This window comes from Mobula hypostoma, chromosome 13, assembly GCF_963921235.1.
Source record: "Mobula hypostoma chromosome 13, sMobHyp1.1, whole genome shotgun sequence".
Classification (NCBI taxonomy): domain Eukaryota; kingdom Metazoa; phylum Chordata; class Chondrichthyes; order Myliobatiformes; family Myliobatidae; genus Mobula; species Mobula hypostoma.
In genome coordinates, this window is record NC_086109.1 from 58928915 (window position 1) to 58953477 (window position 24563).

Consider the following 24563-nt stretch of genomic DNA (forward strand, 5'->3'; position numbering starts at 1 on the left):
ACTTGTTTTGGTCTGTACAATCAATGTCAAATGCAGTACAAATTATGATAGAGACATTAGCACTTCCCCTCCCCCTCCATTGTTCTAAGTGACAAAGTCAAAGTTGAGAGGATAGATTGAGACACTTAAAACTACAAAGAATAAATTTAAGCATGAAGAATATCAATCAGAAGAGAATGGATCAAAGAGAAAGAGGTAAAGATAAACAAGGCACCTAAAGATACAAGCTTTTCAGTGAACTGGTAATTGTTGCTCAGGACATGAGAACACAATACATCTTTGTTGTGTTTACAACAGGTTCACGTGCTGCAGTGCCTGCAGATTTATTACGGAACATGTTTTACAACAACCTCTAGAACGAGGTAAGTAGTAAGTAATAGTGTGCGAAATTGGTCTAAAAGACTGTGGGAAAACATTACTTTAGATATGGAACTACAAGCCTTGGAACAACACCATGTTCATATGGAGACATTGAAATAATGGAGACTCCAATTTTGATGGAAGGCACTGCAATGATTGAGTGAAGAATAGTTGGGGAAAAATCATAAAATGCTGGAAACACTTGGTCAGGCAGTATTTCTACAACATAAAGCAGTTACAATTTAGATCTGAGACCCGACATCAAAACTGTACAAGTACAACTGTACAAGTTTTGATGACCACGAGCTTAATTCACCACTTTAATTCACCATCTCATTCCCACTTTGACTATACTGTTACAACATACTGTTTGACCTATACAGTTACAACAAGGCCCAACCCAAGCCTGGGGAACAGAAATAGAATTTGAATCAGGTTTATTATCACCGGCATGTGACATGAAATTTGAAAACTTAGCAGCAGCAGTTCAATGCAATGCATGATAATATAGAAACAAGTAAATATGTAAATTACAGTAAGTATATACACGCATATTAAATAAATTTAAAATAATGTAAAAACAGTAGCATATATTAAAGAAAGTGAGGTAGTGATCAAGGGTTCAATGTCCACGTAGGAATTGTATGGCAGAGGGGGAGATGCTGTCATGGATGGCTGAGCGTGTGCCTTCAAGCTTCCGTACCTCCTATGCCCTGGGTGATGGCAGTCCTTAAATCATGGACATCTCCCTTCTGAGGCACCACTCTATGAAGATCTCTTGGATACTACGGAGGCTGGTACCCAAGATGGAGCTGACTAATTTTACAACTTTCTGTAGTTTTTTTTTGATCCTGTGCAGTAGCCCCCCCACAATACCAAACAGTGATGCAGTCTGTCCAGAATACTCTCCACAGTATATCTATAAAAGTTTGAATGTTGTGGGTGACACAACAAATCTCTTCAAACTCCTAATGAAATACAGCTGCTGTCTTGCCTCCTTTATACAAACGTAGCTGCATTGATATTTTGGGACCAGGTTAGATCCTCAGAGGTCTTAACACAACAGTACCTCATCTTCCCTCAAGACTCAACATTGAATTCACCAACTTTACGTAACTTACTTTCTCGTCAGTATCAGACTGGCCAATATTGCCTGTCATCACTTTGGCTCTCCATCCCCAGCCCCACAATTTTTGTATATATTCTGCCCTGCCTGACATATCCTACAGCCTTACTAATAGTAACACTTTACACCAATAAACTAAATCTGTTTTTGGATGCTACTTAACTGCCACAATATTCTCATGATCTACTTTTCTCAGATACAGTATATACCCTTTGCTCTATCTCTCCCTTCTTCTCTGCTTCCTAAAACCTACATTTTCTCCCCCCCCCATTCTGACGATTGATTCCAGACCTGAATCATTAAATGTTTCCCTTTCCTGACCTGTTCAATGTTTCTAGTATTCTATTTTTATTTCAGATTTCCAGCTTCTGCAGTTTTTGATTTTCATTTAGTGAAGTGGGATTAGTGCTTCTTTCCAAGAATGAGTTGAATGCAGCTCTTCAGTGAAGAGAACTATGCTCAACAGTTCTGTAGTTCTGACTACAGGATCTAGACTTCAAAAATAAGATTCACAACCTAGCCCATTTATCCAGTAGTCTGAGCCACAGCCTGCCTTGCCCATTTCTTTCCCATCTTCTGCTGCTACTTTAATGTGGTCACCAGTTCATCTTTTTTCCAGTTTACAGTGCATTTTATATTAACTCCCAATGTACATTTAATATTGTTATAGCCTATACTTATTCTCAATGAAACCCTTATTTATCACTTGAGAGTAGTAAAATAATAAAGCCAGTAAATATACATACACAGGTACCTTTTAAAGCTGATTTAGTTAGTATTTTTGCGCCTGAGAATGCATCCTTTGCGCTAAGGTAGCAATGTTCAGGGGTAACACCTGTGGACTAGAACACTACCAAAACCACAACATTCTTAAAAAAAAATGGAATAGTGATCAAAATTTAGGTATGATAATTATAGACAAAATTAAGTCATTTGGAAAGGCAAACAACAGAAATTCTGCAGATGCTGGAAATTCAAGCAACACACATCAAAGTTGCTGGTGAACGCAGCAGGTCAGGCAGCATCTGTAGGAAGAGGTGCAGTCGACGTTTCAGGCCGAGACCCTTCGTCTGGACTAACTGAAGGAAGAGTGAGTAAGGGATTTGAAAGTTGGAGGGGGAGGGGGAGATCCAAAATGATAGGAGAAGACAGGAGGGGGAGGGATAGAGCCAAGAGCTGGACAGGTGATAGGCAAAAGGGGATACGAGAGGATCATGGGACAGGAGGTCCATGAAGAAAGACAAGGGGGGGGGACCCAGAGGATGGGCAAGAGGTATATTCAGAGGGACAGAGGGAGAAAAAGGAGAGTGAGAGAAAGAATGTGTGCATAAAAATAACTAACAGATGGGGTACGAGGGGGAGGTGGGGCCTTAGCGGAAGTTAGAGAAGTCGATGTTCATGCCATCAGGTTGGAGGCTACCCAGACGGAATATAAGGTGTTGTTCCTCCAACCTGAGTGTGGCTTCATCTTTACAGTAGAGGAGGCAGTGGATAGACATGTCAGAATGGGAATGGGATGTGGAATTAAAATGTGTGGCCACTGGGAGATCCTGCTTTCTCTGGCGGACAGAGCGTAGATGTTCAGCAAAGCGGTCTCCCAGTCTGCGTCGGGTCTCGCCAATATATAAAAGGCCACATCGGGAGCACCAGACGCAGTAATCACCCCAGTCGACTCACAGGTGAAGTGTTGCCTCACCTGGAAGGACTGTTTGGGGCCCTGAATGGTGGTAAGGGAGGAAGTGTAAGGGCATGTGTAGCACTTGTTCCGCTTACATTGGCGAGACCCGACGCAGACTGGGAGACCGCTTTGCTGAACATCTACGCTCTGTCCGCCAGAGAAAGCAGGATCTCCCAGTGGCCACACATTTTAATTCCACATCCCATTCCCATTCCGACATGTCTATCCACGGCCTCCTCTACTGTAAAGATGAAGCCACACTCAGGTTGGAGGAACAACACCTTATATTCCGTCTGGGTAGCCTCCAACCTGATGGCATGAACATCAACTTCTCTAACTTCCGCTAAGGCCCCACCTCCCCCTCGTACCCCATCTGTTACTTATTTTTATGCACACATTCTTTCTCTCACTCTCCTTTTTCTCCCTCTGTCCCTCTGAAGATACCTCTTGCCCATCCTCTGGGTTCCCCCCCCCCCATTGTCTTTCTTCCCGGACCTCCTGTCCCATGATCCTCTCGTATCCCCCTTTGCCTATTACCTGTCCAGCTCTTGGCTCTATCCCTCCCCCTCCTGTCTTCTCCTATCATTTTGGATCTCCCCCTCCCCCTCCAACTTTCAAATCCCTTACTCACTCTTCCTTCAGTTAGTCCTGATGAAGGGTCTCGGCCTGAAACGTCGACTGCACCTCTTCCTACAGATGCTGCCTGACCTGCTGCGTTCACCAGCGACTTTGATGTGTGTCAGTTGGAAAGACCTTGTTTTTTTAAAATATAGGTAAACTCCATCTATCCACCTCAACCAACTCAGCAGAATTTTATTTTATGAAGTAACTGAGGGTTGATATGAGAAATGTTGTTGCTATGTCTATGTGGGTAATGTGCTAACATTAATGGAAATCTAGCTAACAGAAAGCGGTTCCAATAATTTCTTTTCAGGTCGGCAAGTATAGCTAGTGTACAAGGATCAATACTAGAATTTCAAATACTATGAGATATTATAGCCAAAGTTGTTGATGAAATACATGGGAAAACAAGTTGATACACACAACAAAATGTTTTTAAATATATACGTATAGGTTAAGCAAGTGAGCAAAAATTGACAGATTATGCAGTTCTATGCTCAACTATTACTAGTTACCAGCTTCCAATTTATAAATTGTTCAACATTTACAGCATTTTTGCTAGGGGAGACACATTTGTCAAAACAGATTTTCAGACTTTAACTATCTCTGTATGAAGAAATGCTTTATATCATATTTGATTGGCCTGGATCTTAGATGATACATCCTTCACACTCATCTGCTGTGCTATCCCAGAGGAAATATAATAAGCTAGCAAAATTATAAAGACCATAGACCATAAGAGATAGGAGCAGAATTAGACCATTTGGCCCATCGCATCTGTTCCGCCATTCAATCATGGCTGATCCATTTCCCCCCTCTCCTCAGTCCCACTCCCTGGTCTTCTCCCTGTAACCTTTCAAACTAGCCAATTAAGAACCTATCAATCTTCACCTTAAATACACCCAATTACCTGGTCTCCACAGCTGCCTGTGATAACAAACTCCACCAATTCACCACCCTCTGGCTACAGAAATTTCTCCACATTTCTATTTTAAATGGACGCCCCCCCCCATCCTGAGGCTGTGCCCTCTTGTTCTAGGTTCCCCCACCACAGGAAACATCCTTTGCACGTCTATTCTGTAGGCCTTTCAACATTTGAAAGTTTTCAATGAGATCCCCCACCCATCCTTCTAAATTACAGTGAGTACGGGCCCAGTGCCATCAAACATTCCTCATGTGATAACCCTTTCATTCCCAGAATCACCCTTGTGAACCTCCTCTGAACCATCTCCAATGCCAGCACATCTTTTCTTAGATGAGGAGCCCAAAACTGTTCACGAAACTCTAGGTGAGGTCTCACCAGCGCCTTATAAAGCCTCAGCATCACATCCTTGCTTGTATGTTTTAGACCTTTTGAAATGAAAGCTAACGTTTCATTTGTCTTCCTCATCACTGACTCCACCTGCAAGTTAACCTTTAGGATGTTCTGCACAAGGACTGCCAACTCCCTTTGCATCTCGATTTTTGGATTTTCTCCCTGTTTGGAAAAAAGTCTGCACATTTACTTCTACCACCAAAGTGCATGACTGTGCATTTCCAACATTGTATTTCATTTGCCACTTTCTTGTCATTCTCTTAATCTGAAGGAAGGCTCCTTCTGCAGCCTTCCTGTTTCCTCGACACTACCTGCCACTCCACCAATCTTCGTATCATCTGCAAATTTGGCAACAAAGCCATCTATTCCATCATCTAAATCATGGATATGCAGCATAAAAAGCTGTCCCAACACCGACCTCTGTGGAACATCACTAATCAGGGGCAGCTAACCAGAAAAAGATCCTTTTATTCCCACTCGCTGCCTCCTACCAATCTGCCAATGTTCTAACTATGCTAGTAACTCTCCTACAATACCATTGGCACTTAACTTGGTAAGCAGTCTCATGTGTGGCAACTTGTCAAAAGCCTTCTGAAAACCCAAAGATACAACATCTGCTGCAGCCCCTTTATCTATCCTACTTGTAGTCTCCTCAAAGGATTCCAACAGGTTTGTCAGGCAAGATTTTCCCGTAAGGAAACCAGGCTGTCTTTGTCCTATCTTGTCCTGTGTCACCAAGTACTCCATAACTTCATCCTTAACAATTGACTCCAACATCTTCCCAACCACTGAGGATAGGCTAACTGGTCTATAATTTCCTTTCTGCTGCCTCCCTTCTTTCTTAAAGAGTGAGTGACATTTTCAATTTTCCAGTCCTCCAAAACCATGCCAGAGTCCAATGATTCTTGAAAGATCATTACTAATGTCTTCACAATTTCTACCACTATCTCTTTCACAACCTTAGGATGCAGGTCATCTGGTCCGGGTGACCTATGCACCTTTAAGTCTTTCAGCTTTTTGAGCATCTTCTCCTTTGTAATAGTAACTCTTCCCCTACAGCCTTCAACATACTTCTAGTGTCTTCCACAGTGAAGACTGATGCAAAATACTCAATTTAGTTCATCTGCCATCTCCTTATCCCCCAATTATTATTTCTCCAGGCTTATTTTCCAGCTGTCCTATATCCATCTCATCCCTCTTATTTTTTTTTAATGTATACTTGAAAAAGCTTTTTCTACTTATGTTAATATTGTTTGCTAGCTTGCTTTCATATTTCATCTTTTCCATCCTAATGATTCTTTTAGTTGCTTTCTGTGGGTTTTTAAAAGCTTCCCAATCCTCTAAATTCCTGGTAATTCTTGCTTTCTTTTGTTTTTACATTAGCTTTGACTTCCTTTGTCAGCCACAGTTGTAGTATTTTGCTGTTGAGTATTTCTTTGTTATTGGTCTACATCTATCCTGCACCTTCCTCATTTTTCATAGAAATTAAAACTTTTGCTGCTCTGCTGTCATTCCTGCCAGCATTTCTTTCCAATTTACTTTGGCCAACTCCTCTCTCATACCACCGTAATTTCCTTTACTCCACTGAAATACTGCTATGTCAGACTTTACTTATCCCTATCAAATTTCAAGTTGAACTCAATCATATTGTGATCACTGTCTCCTAAGGGTTCCTTTTCCTTAAGCTCCCTAATCACCTTTGGTTCATTACATAACACCCAATCCAGTATTGCTAATCCCCTAGTAGGCTCAGTGACAAGCTGCTTTAAAAAAAACATTCAACAAAATCACTCCCTTGAGATCCATTACCAATCTGATTTTGCCAATCTACCTGCATGTTGAAATCTCTCATGACTATCATAACATTGTTCTTTTGACACACCTTTTCTATTTCCCATTGTATTCTGTAGTCCACAACCCAGCTATGGTTTGGAGGCCTGTATATAACTGCCAGCAAGGCCCTTTTACCCTTGCAGTTTCTTAATTCAACACACAAGGATTCAACATCTTCAGATCCTATGTCATATCCTTTTAATGATTTGATGCCATTCTTTACCAGCAGAGCCACACCACCCCCTCTGCCTACCTTCCTGTCCCTCCAATACAATGTGTAACCTTGGACATTCAGCTCCCAACTACAACTACCCTTCAGCCACGATTCAGTGATGGTCACATCATACCCGACAATCTGTAGAAGTGTAACAAGATTATCCACTTTATTTCGTGCATTGAGATAACACTTTGAGTACTGTATTTGCTACCCTGTTTGATTCTGCATCCCTAGTGCACTAATACTCACCCTACTGGCTGCAATTTTGTCCTATCATCTGCCTGCCCTTCCTAGCAGTTTGACTACACACTATCTTTGCTTTTTTACCATCTGTTCTATCCTGAGCCCCTTCATTCCAGTTTCCATCCCCCTGCCAAATTGGTTTAAACCCTCCCTAACAGCTCTAACGAATCTGCCCACGAGAATTTTGGTCCCCTCTTGGGTTGAGGTGTAATTGTCCCTTTTGCACAGGTCATACCTCCCCCAGAAGAGATCCAATGATCCAAGAACCTGAAGCCTTGCCCCCATACCAGCTTCTCAGCCACACATCTGCCAAGTCATCCCATTTCTACTCTGACACATGGCACAGGTAGCAATTCAGAAATTACGACCTTAGAGGTCCTGCTTCTCAGCTTCCTGCCTAGCTCACTTCATTCTCTCTTCAGGACCTCTTTGCTTTTCATTCCCTCCCAACTACTAACAAATTCTATAAACTTTCACTAGACCAATAACACTATAAATTGTTTGCTTTATTAATATCCTTCTTAACTGTGGAGTGATAATGGAATGATCCTACCCATGAGAAACTGCTGTTCTGAAAATCAAGGTTCCTTGCATTGCTTGAAGCGGTTTCTGTATCTATTGTTTAACAGGCAAAAAGCAGCTAATTTTCAAATCTAAGAATTCCTGGGAAGAGAAACTGCTAACATAGAAGAATATTTGATATACACTCAGTGGTCACTTTATTAGGTACAGGGTGAAACCCAGTGTGGCCTTCTGCTGCTGCTTCAAGGTTCAAAGTGTTCTGCATTTACAGATGCACATCTGCACACCTCTGCTGTAACCTGTGGTTATTTGAGTTTTTGTCACCTTCCTGTCAGCTTGAACCTATCTGACCATTATCCTCTGACCCCTCTCATTAACAAGGCATTTATTTTCACCCTCAGAACTGCCGCTCACTGGATTTTTTTTTTTGCTTTTCACATCATCCACTATACACTCTATAGTCTGTGTGAAAATCCCAAGAGATCAGCAGTTTCTGAGATACTCAAAACAACTACGTCTCGCACCAATAATCATTCCATGGTCAACATCACTTAGATCACATTCCTTCCTCATACTGATGCTTGGTTTGAACAACAACTAAACCTTTTGACCATGATTGAGAAGATGAAGAACCTGGGCCTCTGCACCTCCCTCTGCAATTGGATCCTCGACCTCCTAACTAGAAGAGCACAATCTGTGTGGGTTGGTGATAACACCTCCTCCTTACTGACAATCAACACTGATGCAGCTCAGGGGTGTGTGCTTAGCCCACTGCTCTAGTCTCTTGACTGTGTGGCTAGGTGTAGCTCAAATACCATCCATAAATTTGCTGATAATACAACCATTGTTGACAGAATCTCAGATGGTGACGTGAGGGCACACAGGAGCAAGATACACCAGCTAGTGGAGTGGTGTCGCAGCAACAACCTGGCACTCAACGTCAGTAAGACAAAAGAGCTGATTGTGGACTTCAGGAAGGGTAAGATGAAGGAACACATACCAATCCTCATATTGGAATCAGAAGTGGAGAGAGTGAGCAGTTTCAAATTCCTGGGTGTCAAGATCTCTGAGGATCTAACCTGGTCCCAACATATCAATGCAGTAATAAAGAAGGCAAGATAGCGGCTATACTTCATTAGGAGTTTGAAGAGATTTGGTATGTCAACAAATACCCTCAAAAACTTCTATAGATGTAACGTGGAGAGCATTCTGATAGGCTGCATCACTCACTGTCTGGTATGGGGGGGGGGGGGGCTCCTGCACAGGACCGAAAGCAGCTGCAGCAGGTTGTAAATTTAGTCACCTCCATCTTGGATACTAGACTACAAAGTACCCAGGACATCTTCAAGGCGCAGTGTCTCAGGAAGGCAGCGTCCATTATTAAGGACCTCCAGCACGCAGAGCATGCCCTTTTTTCACTGTTACCATCAGGTAGGAGGTATAGAAGCCTGAAGGCACACACTCAGTGATTCAGGATCAGCTTCTTCTCCTCTGCCATCTGATACCTAAATGGACACTGAACCTTAGATACAGGTTTCCCCCCGCCATCCGAAGGTAGAGCGTTCCTATAAAACGGTTCGTAAGCCAGAATGTCATAAAGTGAAGAAGTAATTACCATTTATTTATATGGGAAAAATTTGTAAGCGTTCGCAGACCCAAAAAGTAACCTACCAAATCATGCCAAATAACACATAAAACCTAAAATAACAGTAACATATAGTAAAAGCAGGAATGATATGATAAATACACAGCCTATATAAAGTAAAAATACTTTTCTACAATCATTGCCGCACTGTTCTCCATAGCAAAAATCTCACGCAAGCGCTCTTGGCAGAAACACTCTCTCCAGTAACCTTTAAGCTATGAAGCTGCCAAATCATACCAAGTAACACATAAAAATACACAGCCTATATAAAGTAGAAATAATGTATGTACAGTGTAGTATCACTTACTGGAATCGGGAAGACAGCGCCGAGCACACTGATGATGGTGTGTTAGGCTGAGTTGGAGGTTGGGGTGGTGCGGTGGACCCTAACCCCCAGGCCGCGAACCGATACCAATCTGCGAAGCATGCAGCGGTACAGCGGTAGCTGGGAGGCACCCAGCACATCTTTAAGAAAAAAGCCGAAATAAACAAGCTAATTAATTAGGTGCCACCTGGCACATAAATGTCGGCCCGGATCAGAGGCAACACAATCGGCAATCGCCTCTGACCTGGGCCGACATTTATGTGCCGGGCGGCACCTAATTAATTAGCTTGTTTATTTCTGTTTTTTTCTTAAAGATGTGCTGGGTGCGTCCCGGCTACCGCTGCATTCTCTGCGGCAATGTATCGGTCTGTGGTCCAGGGGTTGAGGTGGTGGGGCACTGGGGTGTCATTTCATCGTCGTCTGTTTCCATCAGGGCAGGCAGGTCATCTTCTTCTATGTCTGCCTGCCTCGATGTCAAAGGTCGAAGTTTGTCGTCTGCTGTGGCTGATGTGGAAGGCTTGCTTGACTGCTTAGTCTCATGCATTTTTCTATCATACAGTTCTTTGTAAGCACTCAAACCATCTTGCAAATATGCCTTAAACCTACGTACCCTTTCAAAATTAAAGTCGTACTTTTCTGCAATCATTGTTGTCAATTGCAGCGAAAATCTCAAGCAGTTGCTTCACATTCAGTTCCTGGACGACTTCACTTTAAGTCCATTCACTACTGCATTTGGTTTCGATTGTTATCCTTTCCTCTTCCAATTGCATCAGCTCTTCATCTATCAGTTCTTGGTCATGGGATGCCAAAACCTCTTCAACATCATCTTTCACAAGCCAAACTCACTTTGTCCTTACTTCGTTCACCACGATCAAAACGCTTAATTATATCTAGTTTTATGCTAAGTGTAACACTCTTTTAGGCTTTTCCGATACTTTAGAACTCATCTTGCTAACGGCTGCTCACAGGCACGTGTTTAAGCAATGCCGGCTAGAATGCAGTTCCGGGGGAGGAGCTTGGCTGCTCAGAGCGCGCTGCCTTTTTTCGTAACAGTGAAAACACCTTCTGTTAGCAAAAACAGATAACTAATGTAGATCTTTCGTAACAGCGAGGTTTCGTAAAACGAACGTTCGAAAAGCGGGGGACACCTGTACTACCCAACTTTTTAAATATATATTATTTGATTTTTTGCACGATTTTTTATCTATTTAATATACAAATACTGTAATTGATTTACTTATTTTTTTCTTCTATATTATGTATTGCATTGAACTGCTGCTGCTAAGTTAACAAATTTCATGACACATGCCGGTGATAATAAACCTGATTCTGATTCAACACACACAAAATGCTGGAGGAACTTAGCAGGCCAGGCAGCATCTATAGAAAAGAGTACAGTTGATGTTTCCAGCATTGTGTGTGTGTTGCTTGGATTTCCAGCACCTGCTGAAGGGTTTCGGCCTGAAACTTCGACTGTACTCTTTTCCACAGATGCTGCCTGGCCTGTTGAGTTCCTCCAGCATTTTGAGTGTGTAGATCTGCAGATTTTCTCTTGTTTGTGATTAAACCTTTTGACCATGTCTGCACGCCTTCATGCATTGAGGTGCTGCCACTTGATTGGCTGATTATATATTTGTATTAACAAGCAGGTGTACCGTAGAATTGGTAAAAAGGAAGTATTGCAAGTTGATTACAAACTCTAGGAAACTGAAGCTATGATACAGACTATTCAAAAATGTGAGTAAAGACCTTGCTCCTGAGGACCAAGACAATAATATCTTCTGGAGCTAGCAAAAACATGATGAGGGTCTAGCTAGTTAATTGGCATTATACTGTCACCCATTTGGGTACTGCCATTTATTGCTGAACCTACATTTAGAAGATGAAGTTAATAGAAACAACTTCTATTAAAATGCAAACAACAGGAATTCTGCAGATGCTGGAAATTCAAGCAACATACATCAAAGTTGCTGGTGAACGCAGCAGGCCAGGCAGCATCTATAGGAAGAGGCGCAGTCGACGTTTCAGGCCGAGACCCTTCGTCAGGACTAACCCCCTCCAGCTTTCAAATCCCTTACTCACTCTTCCTTCAGTTAGTCCTGACGAAGGGTCTCGGCCTGAAACGTCAACTGCGCCTCTTCCTATAGATGCTGCCTGGCCTGCTGCGTTCACCAGCAACTTTGATGTATGTTGCTTCTATTAAAATGTCTGTTTTGCCATTATCTTCTCATTACACATTAATGAATTAATAAATTAGATAAAACATCAAACAGGGGGTTTCAGCTTGCCACAGATGGAGACAATGAAAGCATTAATGAAAATGTGGTAAATATAAACACAAGAGATTCTGCAGATGCTGGAAATCTTGAGAAAACTCAGGAAGTTAAACAGTATCTATGGAGGCAAATAAACAGTCAACATTGTGAACAGAGTCCCTTCATCAGGATTGGAAAGGAAGGGAGCACAAGCTAAACTAAGAAGATGGGGGTGGAGGGGGAGGGATGGCAAGTAATAGGTGAAACCAACTGAAGGGTAGGTGGGGGAGGGGGGATAAAGAAGACACCGAGAAATGTTAGATGGAAGTAAAGAGCTGAAGAGGAGTGAAACTGATAGGAGAGAACAGTGAACCATGAAATAAGGAAAGTAGGAGGGGCTCCAGGAGAATATGATGGGTAGGTGAGAAGAGAAGAAATGGGAGGGGAACCAGAATGGGGAATGGAAATTGGAAAAAGGAGAGGGGGGAAATGATCAGAAAACAGAGAAATTAATGTTTATGCCATCAGTTTGGAAGCTTTCAAACGAATGAGTTGTTCTCCTTCAACATGACTGAGGCCTAATCATGGCAGTAAAGGAGACCATGGACTGACATGCTGGAATGGGAAGTCCAATTGAAATAGGTGGCCACCAGAAATTGTGCTTTTTGTGGTGGATGTAGGGCCCGGAATGGTAGTGAGGGAGGAAGTGTAGGGACAAGTGTAGTACTTGTCCCACTTGCAGGACAGAGATCAGTGGGGAGGGACGAGTGGACGAGGCAGTCACATACAGAGCAATACCTATGGAAAGGGAGTGGTGGGAGGGGAGGGGTGGTGGGAAAGATGTGCTTAGATGTAGGAGAATGACATGCTGGCCATGGGGGCTCATGGAGTGGTAGGTTGGGGTGAGGGTAATTGCGCAAGTAATGAAAGAGATGCAGCTTTCTCCATGTCAAAGGAAACATACTCCCGCCTATATAGTCTCTCCTCATTGCTTAATGCTCCATCCCAAGCAAAATGCTGATGAATTTCTTCTGCAATCCCTCTAATGCCAACTCATCCTTCCACTATGCAGCAATTGCACACAGTACTCCAGCTGTGAACTTAGAAATGTACAACACATTACAGGCCCTTCAGCCCACAACATTGTGCCAACCATGTAACCTACTCTAGAAACTGCCTAGGGTTACCCTACTACATAGCCATCTATTTTTCTAAGCTCCATGTACCTATCTAAGAGTCTCTTAAAAGACCCTATTGTATCTGCCTCCACCACCATTGCCGGCAGTCACTCACCACTCCGTGTGAAAAACTTACCCCTGGCATCTCCTCTGTACTTACTTCCAAGCACCTTAAAACTATGCCCCTTCATATTAGCCATTTCAGCCCTGGGAAAATGTCTCTGGCTATCTAGGCGATCAATGTCTCTCATCATCTTATACAACCTCTATTGGGTCACCTCTCATCCTCCATCGCTCCAAGGATTTAAGTAAACACACACACACACACACACTTCTTAACCACCTTGTCTCCCTGTAGCCTTTTCCTTTCTTGGTTCCTCAACAAACAGATGTTGATAAATGTTCTTAGACACTCCATTTCTTCACTTTTCATAATATTATTCCTCCTCTGGTTTTGTAGATAACGTTTTGGACAATAATAGCCTTAACCATATTATTTGGACTCCAATGTCTTGAATAATACTTTGCCCTACACTACCATGACATTTTGGGAACTGGAGGCAACTCCCGATGTTTTCTGCCCCTTGCTGTTTCTTAACTCTACCCAAATTGATTCTGATTCTTGAGCAAAGATCCTACTGCCTTTATATTATTTGTTAAAACGAGAATTTCTCATTGCTTTTTCCACTCTGCTTCTTTTAACAATCACGAATAATCTTATTCACAACCTTGCCCACTTTGCAAAATGTGTCTTCATATTGGCTATTAGACATGACCCACTAATTTCTATCATTCTTCCTGAAACGAATGCTACATACATCCATATAGTGTTTTCATTTTATCTTTTGAACTTTATCTTTTTTCCCCTAACTCTAGTTCAAGGTTATCACTAACCGTTTTGCTGTACTACATTTTCTTTCTCATTAACTTTCTAATTCTTTTTCTCATCAGAACCCACCATCCCACATGCTACTTGGGTTCTAATTCATAACAAATCCACTTCACACGTTTACTTATTCAAACTAGTTCCTGGTTAAGTGTTCTTCAATATCAACATGCAAACCCATTTTCAAATTCTTGTGGCTTCACTCTTCTCTATTTTCTAATCTACTCCAGTCGAACTTTATCAACAATCCTCCAGTTCTAGCCCTCTGACTATCCAGTGTTAATTGCTCGATAATTTGCAGCAAAGCATTAGTTTCTGGAATTCCTTCCCTGTAGTAACATTCGCAAACATAAAACTCTGCCACTTTGTTATTTATACCAACCTACTGGCTCCACCAAATAAAACAATATTTACTATCGAACAGGACTTGTGAAACAATAAACACAGACTGTTTACATAATAGAGAACAGGTTCTGTACTGTCATGCCTACACTTATGCCAGAACCTACAGCTTAAAGTTCATGAGGTTCCCTACTGCCACCTTTCTTGGTCAGGAGATTTAACTTACAGGATAAATTTCGACCTAAAATCTACATTTTTTGAAGAAACACAAAATTGCCAGTTCACAGAATTTTTTTTTTCATATCAGAACTATTATATTTTAGATCAATGTAAAGTGACTACAGATTTTCTGGCATTAATTAATTTAATATGTGCAAAACAAGGCAAGGAAAAAGACTTCCATTAATATAGCTCCTGTTCCATAAGCAGTAATGATGAATTGATTCACAGTTAATAAACATTACAATTGCTTGTCTAAGTTCTGTATTTTCCAGTGAACGCAGTTTCATGATGAAAAAAGCACAACAAACAATAATTATTTTATTCAGCAAAAAAAGTCTAAATGAACAAATCTGAAATTTGATAAAGTTAATCCAAGTGTTAATCTACTTTTTAAAGCTTACACCTATTATTTTACAAAAAAAAGCAAAAGAAAGAATTTTGGAAGCAAGCTTGCTTGATCTTATTCCTGGTAATAAACATTTGCACCAGATCTTACATGTACTATGTCTCATATTGTTGGATGACTTCTATATTTATCTAAATGTAGAAGTCTAAATATACTACTTCTGAGCTACTCACTGCAATGTGCAGCCTGTAATTTCCCTTTATGGAACGTAATTTTGAACCATCTCAATAAACTAGTGATTTCACGATCTTCTGAAGGTCTCAAATTTAACTCTCAAGTATGCAGGTATGGTAGTTTTAAGCAGACAAATGTACTTCGCCGGGCTAAAAGAGAGACAGGAGGGGAAGGCTCCAAGCCAGACTGAAAGCTGTGGTATGAAACTTCCTCTACCCAGCACCTTGTTAGCAAATGTACAATCGCTGGAGATCAAGATTGAGGACCCAAGGGTAAGATTGCTGTTTTGGAGGGAAATGAGGAATTGCTATGTTCTCTGTTTCACGAGACATGCCTCACTCGGGACACAATGGATATGTCAGTAAAGACCTGAGGGCTTCTCAATACACAGAATGGACCAGACTGCTGATTCGGAGAAGACAAAAGGCTGTCTCTATTTCATGGTAAACTCTTTCTGGCGCTCAGACCCAGAGGTCTGTCGCACTCTTGTTCTCTGACCTGGAACATCTAATGATTAAGTGCTGACCGTTTCAATTACCCAGAGAGTTCTCCTGTGTGATCTTGACTGTAATTTACATACCACCAAAGGCCAACCTTAAGCAGACACTCAAGATACTGAAACAAGTTTGAAGAAGCCTCTGCCCAATCATCAACAAATCACCTGTAGCACCAGGGGTCCCAACACACTCGACCACTGCTAAACTAGGATTAGGAATGTTTACATTCCATGCCTAGACTGCATTTTGGGGGATCTGATCACTTGGCTGTCCTTCTCCTACCTGCATGCAGGCAGATGCTAAAGAACAAGGCTAAGTAGGTGGTCGGGGGAGGCAGAGGAGTAGTTACAGAATTGCCTTGAGTCAGTGGACCACATTCAAGGATCTGGAGTAGATCGGGTACTACAGACTTGTGTTGATCAACTTGGCTGGCGTGTTCACCAATATAATTCACATCTCACTCCAGCAGTCTGAGGTACCCACCTGCTTCAACTAGGCTTTAACTACACCGGTGCCCAAGAAGAATGTGGTAACCAGCCTCAATGACCATCATCCTGGAGCACTTACATCCTCTGTGATGAAGTGCTTTGACAGGCTGGTGATGAAACACATCAACTCCTGCCTGAGAAGCAACTTAGATCCCCTCCAATTTTCCTACCATCGCAACAGGTCAATGCAAGATGCCATTTCATTGGCTCTTCACTCAATCCTGGGACATCTGGACAGAGAAGGTGCATACATCAGGATGCTCTTCATTGACTATAACTCAGCATTCAATACTATCAACCCATCAAAATTAATCAATAAGCTTCAAGACCTTGGCCTCAATACGTCTGTGCAACTGGATCTTCCTCACTTGCAATTCAGCCCAGTCAATTCAGATTGGCAACAACCTCTCCTCCACAATCTCCATAGCACTGGTGCACAAGTCTGCGTGCTTAGTCTCCTGCTGTGCTCACTTCATAATTATGAGTGAGCTAAACACAGCTCCAATGCCTTATTTAAGACTGCTGACAACACCACTATCGTTGTCCTAATCATAGGTGGTGACGAATCAGTATATAGTAGGGAGATTGAAAAATGTGGCTGAGTGATGCCACAATAACAATCTCTCACTCAATGTCAGCAAGACTAAGGAACTGATTATGGACTTCAAGAGGAGGAAACCAAAGGTCCATGAGGCAGTCCTCATCCGAGGGCCAGAGATGGAGAAGGTCAGCAACTTAAAATTTCTCAGTATTACTTCAGAGGATCTGTCCTGGGTCCAGCATGTAAGCACCATTATGAAGTAAACATGGCAGTGCAGAAGTTTGCGAAGATTTGGCATGTCATTTAAAATTTGATAACCTTCTATTGATGTGTGGTGGAGAGTATATTGACTGGTTATATCACAGCCTGGTATGTAAACACCAATGCCCTTGAATGGAAGAGCCTATAGAAAAGTAGTGGTTCATGGCCTTCCCCACCATTGAGCACATCTACATGGAGCGCTGTCGCAGGAAAGAGGTATCCATCATCAAGAATCCCCACCATCCAGGCTATGCTCTCTTCTCACTGCTGCCACCAGCATGAAGGTACAGGAACCTCAGGACCCACACCACCAGGTTCAGGAAGTTATTACCCCTCAACCATCAGGATCTTGAACTAGAGGGGAATCACTTCACTCAATTTCATTCACACCATCACTGAACTGTTCCCACAACCTATGGACTCACTGAATATTTATTCTTATTTATTTATTATTACTTTTTTTTCTCTTTTTGCATTTGCAGTTTGTCATCTTTTAATTATTGGTTGGGGTTGGTCTTTTATTTATTCTATTGTGCTTTTTCTGTTTACTGTGAATGGCCACATGAAAATGAAATGAATCTCAGGGTTGTACATGGTGACATATGAATATATATACTTTGATAATAGATTTACTTTGAATTATTTAAGAGAAGGAAATAATAGAAAGTAGGAAATTGCTTAATTGACTAAATGCATTTCTGTGATTTGACCATATATTTCACTTCCATAATGCCTTAAAACAGCATGCATCAAATTTTTCAGCACTTACCTTGGAAATGCGTCAAAGCAGTAGGTTTTCCTTGTATCAGGGAATGCCACACGTAAGCCAGACATAAGAGGTGAATGGAGGATAACAGCTGCACATTCATAACGGGAAGCAAGATCTACTGTAGGAACTGTGCCAATGCTCTGACCATATAGAATGATATTCTCTGGACTAACACCATACCTAAAAGAAAGAAATGCAAGTCTCAGATTCGAACAAGGTAAATAAACAGCACTCTGCATTAATTCAATGTACAATGCTGAATGCATTTATTCCTCTACCCACCCCACTCTAACACTTTCTGCAAAATAGCTGCAGAATGAAGCTATTCAGCCCATCTTACCGACAAATGCTTGCTAAGAGAGCAGCTCATTATTTGCACATCACCCCTACCCCCTTCTCCATAGCCTTAGTATTTTTTATTCATAGCAAATTTATTTCCTTCTGAAGGCCACAATGAAACCAGCCCATCTGCAAGCATTACATTCCAGATTCTAATCACATACTGTGCAAAGTTTTACCTCATGCTTCAGATTTTGCAGTCAATGTACAATTATGATGAGAAATAAACAAGAACATGATTCTGTAGTTACAATGTTGTAGCAATGAGCCTTCAATACACAATTTCTTCTCTCTTTAAGCAGGAACTATCATAATATACCATTTTCTTTGCTCTGCTCATTAATATTGCAACCTAGCCACCAGTGAACAATTAACTATTAGAGTAAACACTGATAAAGAGGAAGGGTGGGACCTCTAAAAATACCATTTCAATGTGTGGCAGAACAAGCAAGGTAAATGACTGCTGCTTCTCTAATTTGGCAACTAATCAGTTATCTCGTGCCACATTCATTACAGTGGCTTTGAAATTATACACTGCAGACCTGAACAGGTTTCTTATTCTCCTCACTGCACTCTCACTGTAATGTAAATTGACCCTTTTCTGCAGTATTTTGTACAAATGTGTAATTGCCAATGCAAAACCACTTCTTGGGAGTTACTTCTCAACAAAAGTGAATGAAACAAATTTTTGAACAATGCATCTCAAAAGAAAATGTTTAGAAAACAGTTGATTGATCGATAGGATTTAAAAAAAATACCTTTGAACGTGCACATTTCACTGACCTTGCAACTGTCAGTCAATAAAAGATTTCATCAATGTTCATGTTACTAACCAGCAAGACATTTACTTTTTGTCATCTAAATAAATTATTTTAGTCAGATGTATTCTCTAACCCACCTCAGATAATAACAATACAACCAAAGTTCACTCATTTCACTCGTGGCAATAAATCTCCCTGACCTCCCAGTACTCATGTTCTATTTTGAAGAAATAATGTGAAGAAAGGAACAAGTCTCACTTCTGAACGCACCGTCACCTGTGCTGTCCTCTTCTGTTTAACTTGACTGAATCATATTAGAGCCTCTTTTCATTGCAGCTCAACTGCATGTAAACACATAACCAGTTTTTTGTTCTCTGCAAACCTCAAATTCCCTTAACAAAATCATTTTTATATACTGTGAACAGCTGGTACTCAAGCACTGATTCCTGCAGCAGTCCATTGGTAACTAAATACCTGTCACCCAGGAAAATATCTGTTTATTCCTAGTTTCCAGATAGTTAACTAATTCTCAAACTATGCTAGATGCTAGTACAGTATATTATGTCCGATTCACCTTATCAAAAGCCTCCTGAATATCCAAGTACGAAACATCAACTGGCTCTCCCTTGACTATTCCAGTGCAAATCGTTAGTGCATATTTTATAATATATTCAAAGTTTATTATCAAAGTACTGTGATAATACAGTACTGTGCAAAAGTCCTAGGCATGTGTAAAAAAATCTGTAAAACAAAGGTGTTTTCAAAAACAATGATGTGATAAGTCCCAAAATATCAAAAAATACTATAAAGAGCATTAAACAATAAAAAAAACTAAATCAATTCAATATTTGGTGTGACCACCCTTCACCTTGAAAACTGCATCAATTCTCGAGCTATTTTTCTAATAAAACTGTCATGCAATTTTATAAGAAAATCAGCTGGTAGGTTGTTTCAAGCAGCTTGGAGAACTTGAAACAATTTTCCTACGGTCTTTGGCTGCCTTGTTTGCTTCTTTCTTTCCAGGTAATCTCAGACAGTTTCAATGATCAGAGCTCTGTGGAGACCATACCATTTGTTGAAGAACTCCTCTCCTTTATCTTTTACGTGAAGATAGTTCTTTGTAACCTTGGCCATGTGCTTGAGGTCATTGTCCTGCTCCAGAAGAATGAAGTTGGAACCAATCTGACACCTCCCTCATGATATTGTGTGATGGATGAGAATCTGCTGTACCTCTCAGCGTCAATAATTCCATTCATTCAGGCCAGATCACCAGCTACGTTCGCAGAAATGCAGCTCCGAACCTGCAGGGAACCTCCACCATGCCTTATTATTGGCTGCAAACACTCATTTAGTGCTCTCTAGCTCTTCCATGATTTTAAAGATTTCAAATTTTGACTCGACAGTCCAGAGCACTTGCTACCATTCTTCAGCACCTCAATCCTTGTGCTTTTTTTTTACATAGGTGAGTCTCTTGGCTTTGTTTCCACTTCGCACAGGAATGGCTGTTTTGCAGCAACTCTTCCATGAAGACTGCCCCTGACAAGACTTCTCTGGACTATAGAGAAGTGTATTTGGGGTTTCCTGTGGTTTTTGTGAGCTCAGAGCTGACAGCAGTGCTGAACTTCTGACTTAGAAGGGACATCAGTTTGATGTATCTCTTGTCAGCTACACTCAGTTTCTGTCGCTGACCGCTGCGTTTCCAGTCCTCAGTCTTGCCCATTTCATTGTGCTTCTTCAGAAGAGCTTGGACACCACATCTTGAAACTTCTGTCTGCTACAAAATTCCTGTTTGGGAGAGACTTTGCTGATGCAAGATGACCACCTTGTGTTTTGTTGCTATACTCACTCTTGACATGGTGTAAGAATTGATGATTAAACTGTCACATCTGCCACACTCTCACCTTTTTAAGTTTGCTTTTCCTTTACCCAATTTAATTCCTTCTACACCCGTTTCAGTTAATCAGTTTAGTTCATTCAAATCATTATGTCATTGATCATTAGCACCTGTTTGTTATCATTGTTATCATTGCACTGGGCTATACACTTACAAAGTAATCAAGTTTTTATTTGAAAAGTGGTCTATTACTTAATGTTACTTTAACAAAATACAAAAATTTCTCTAACGTTTAATTTTTTTGAAAAATGAATGTTTGGAAATCTAAAAATTGTTCTTTTCTACTGATAAACACTAATGCAAAAAATCAAAAAATAAACATCTAAAATAACATTTATATAAAATATCTAGGGCGCCTAAGACTTTTGCACAGTACTGTTTACCACCCTGAGATTCATTTTCTTGCAGGCATTCAATGTAGTTGCGGGAAAAAAAATAGAATAATAGAAAAATAAAACTGCACACAAAGACAAACAACAAATGTGCAAAAAATAACAAATAGTGGAAGTACAAAAAAGAGAAAAATAAGAATATTAACTAAATATTGAGAACACGAGTTATAGAGCCCTTGAAAGTGAGTCCCTAGGTTGAGGAATTTGTTCAGTGTTGAGGTGAGTGAAGTTATTTACTCTAGTTCAGGAACCTGATGGTTGAAGTGTAATATATATTCCTGAACCTGGTGGTGTGGGACCCAAAGCTCCTGTACCTCCTTCCTGATGGCAGCAGTGTGAAGAGAGCATGGCCTGATGTAGGGATCCTTGATGATGGATGCTGCTCCTTGTAGATGTGCTCAATGGTGGGGAGGGCTTTATCTGTGACTGGTTGGGCTGTATCCAGTACTTTTTATAGGCTTTTCCATTCAAGGGCATTGGTAATTACATATCAGGCCGCATTGCAACCTATCAGTATAGTCTCCACTGTGCATCTAAAGTAGTTTGCCAAAGTTTTAGAAGACATGCTAAATCTTTGAAAACTTCTCAAACAGCAGAGGTGCTGCTGTGCCTCCTTCCTATTGGCACTTATGCACTAGACCCAATACAGATCCTCTGAAATGATAACACTGAAGAATTTAAAGTTGTTGACCCTCTCCATCTCTGATCCCCTAATGAGTATTGGCTCATGAACCTCCAGCTCCCTTCTCCATAGTCAATAACCAACTCCTTAGTTTTGCTGAAGCTGAGAGCTAATGATTGTGACACCATTCAGTCAGATTTTCAGTCTCTCTCTGATATGCTGATTCGTCACCACCTTTGATTCAGCCCACAACAGTGGTGTCATCAGCAAAGTTAAATATGACTTTGGAGCTATACTTAGGCTCACAGTCATAAGTATAAACTGAGTAGAGCACGGGCTAAGCACACACCCTTGTGATGCACCTGTGCTGATTGTGATAGTGAAGGAAATGTTTTTGCCAATCCGAACTGACTCAAGTGAAGAAATCGAGGATCCAGTTGCACAAGAAGGTATTGAGGCCTAGGTCATGGAGATCATCAATTACCTTAGAGGTGATGAAAGTGTTGAATGCTGAGCTCTAGTCAATAACAGCATCCTGATGTATGCATTTTCATTGTTCAGATGTTCCAGGGTTGAGTGAAGAGCCAATGAAATGGCAACTGCAGTTGACTTGTTGTGACAGTAGGTAAATTGGAGAGGATCCAAGCTACTTCTTAGACAGGAATTGATGTTTCATCACCAGTCTCTCAAAGCACTTCATCACAGTGGATGTAAGTACTACTGGACAACAGTCATCCAGGCAGGTTATCACAGTCTGTTTGGGCAAAGATATAACTGAAGCCTGTTTGAGGCAGATGGGCTCCTCACATAGCTGAAGCGAGGTTAAAGATATTAGTAAAGACTCCAGCCAGTTGATTAGCACAGGTTTTCAGTACTCAACCAGGGACACCATCTGGGCCAGGTGCTTTCCATAGGTTCACACTCCTGAAGGAGGCCTGAGAACCTGGAATCACGGGGTTGTCAAGAGTTCATAAAGATGCCTTTTTCTTCTGTCAGTCAGTGAGCATAAAAGGATGTAGAGCTCATCTAGGATTGAAACCTTGTCGTCATATACTTCTTGCCACACATTTTAATTCCACGTCCCATTCCCATTCTGATTCTGTCTACCCACAGCCTCCTCTACACTCAGGTTAGAGGAACAACACCTTATATTCTGTCTGGGTAGCCTCCAACCTGATGGTATGAACACTGACTTCTCAAACTTCTGCTAGTGCCCCACCTCCCCCTCGTACCCCATCCGTTATTTCTTTATATACACACACATTTTTTTTCTCTCTCTCTCCTTTTTCTCCCTCTGTCCCTCTCACTATACCCCTTGCCCATCCTCTGGGTTTTTTTTTACCCCCCTCCCCCTTTTCCTTCTCCCTGGGCCTCCTGTCCCATGATCCTGTCATATCCCTTTTGCCCATCACCTGTCCAGCTCTTGGCTCTATCCCTCCCCCCTCCTGTCTTCTCCTATCATTTCAGATCTCCCCCTTCCCCATTCCACTTTCAAATCTCTTACTAGCTCTTCTTTCAGTTAGTCCTGACGAAGGGTCTTGGCCCAAAACGTCAACTGTACCTCTTCCTAGAGATGCTGCCTGGCCTGCTGCATTCACCAGCAACTTTTATGTGTGTTGCTTGTAATATACATCCGTTGCTCGGTTTTACTTTGTTGGAGGTAATAGTATTCAAGCTCTACACACAGTTGTTGAGCATCCTCTTCTGATTCAAGTTTCATCCAGCATTGCAACTTCACATGTGAGATTTCTTTTCAGAGGTTGTAACTAGACCTCTTATATTTTCCTTGGTCACCAGACCTGAACACCATCAATCCAGCCCTTAGCAGTTTACTGATCTCTTGGTTCATTCAGAGTTTCTGATTGGGGAAGACTATATGATTTTGTGGAGACACAACTGTGCATGAGTGTCTTCATTAAGCCCTGAAAAAGAAAGGTCTCGGCCCAAAATGTCAACTGTTTACTCTTTCCACAGAGGCTGCCTGACTTGTTGAGTTCCTCCAGCATTTAGTATGTGTTGCTTTAGATTTCCAGCATCTGCAGATTTTCTTGTGTTTATTTATTTTATTTCTTATTTTTCTTTTGTATTTGCCGTTTGTCATCTTTTGCACACTGATTGTTTGTTCATCCTGTTGGCTGCAGTCTTTCACTGATTATGTTATTTTTCTTGGATTTACTGCGCATGCCCACAAGAAAATGAATCTCAGGGTTGCATATGGTAACATACTGTACATGAACTTTGACAATAAACTCGCTTTGAACAATCTGTATGAACTGCTTCAGTTTAGGAAGATGATCATTACGCATCTAGAGACTCTTAAATGACAACACTGAGATGTAGATTACTCCAGCCCTGGATAATTGTTGGCCTTTAGCCAATGTTACCGGAACAATTTCTTTAAAAATTCAAATTTCCTTCAGTTCTTCATTCCCTCTGTTGGATGGGAAACTGTCTAGGCCTGGAGCATTTCATAGATTATATTAGTACTTAATTAATTTCTGCATCTCTTGGTCATTTTCATCCGCATCAATAAAATATGTTCCTCCTTGCATAATAAATGCAATTCCAGTATTGAAGTCACTTGACATCATTCATGCAAACTAGCCGAGCTGATTGGTACCTCATCCATAACAATGATTGCTGTCAACTAA

At 41.2% G+C, this 24563-nt stretch overlaps 1 protein-coding gene across 1 annotated transcript in view; it reads right to left on the reverse strand.

Moving 5' to 3' along the window:
- The window catches only part of abhd17c (abhydrolase domain containing 17C, depalmitoylase), a 45533-nt gene that overhangs the window by 10771 nt on the left and 10199 nt on the right, over positions 1–24563 (reverse strand). Inside the window, exon 2 of the mRNA XM_063065770.1 lies at positions 17905–18084. Within this exon, the coding sequence (XP_062921840.1) occupies positions 17905–18084 (180 nt within the window). The remainder of the gene's footprint in view (positions 1–17904; positions 18085–24563) is intronic.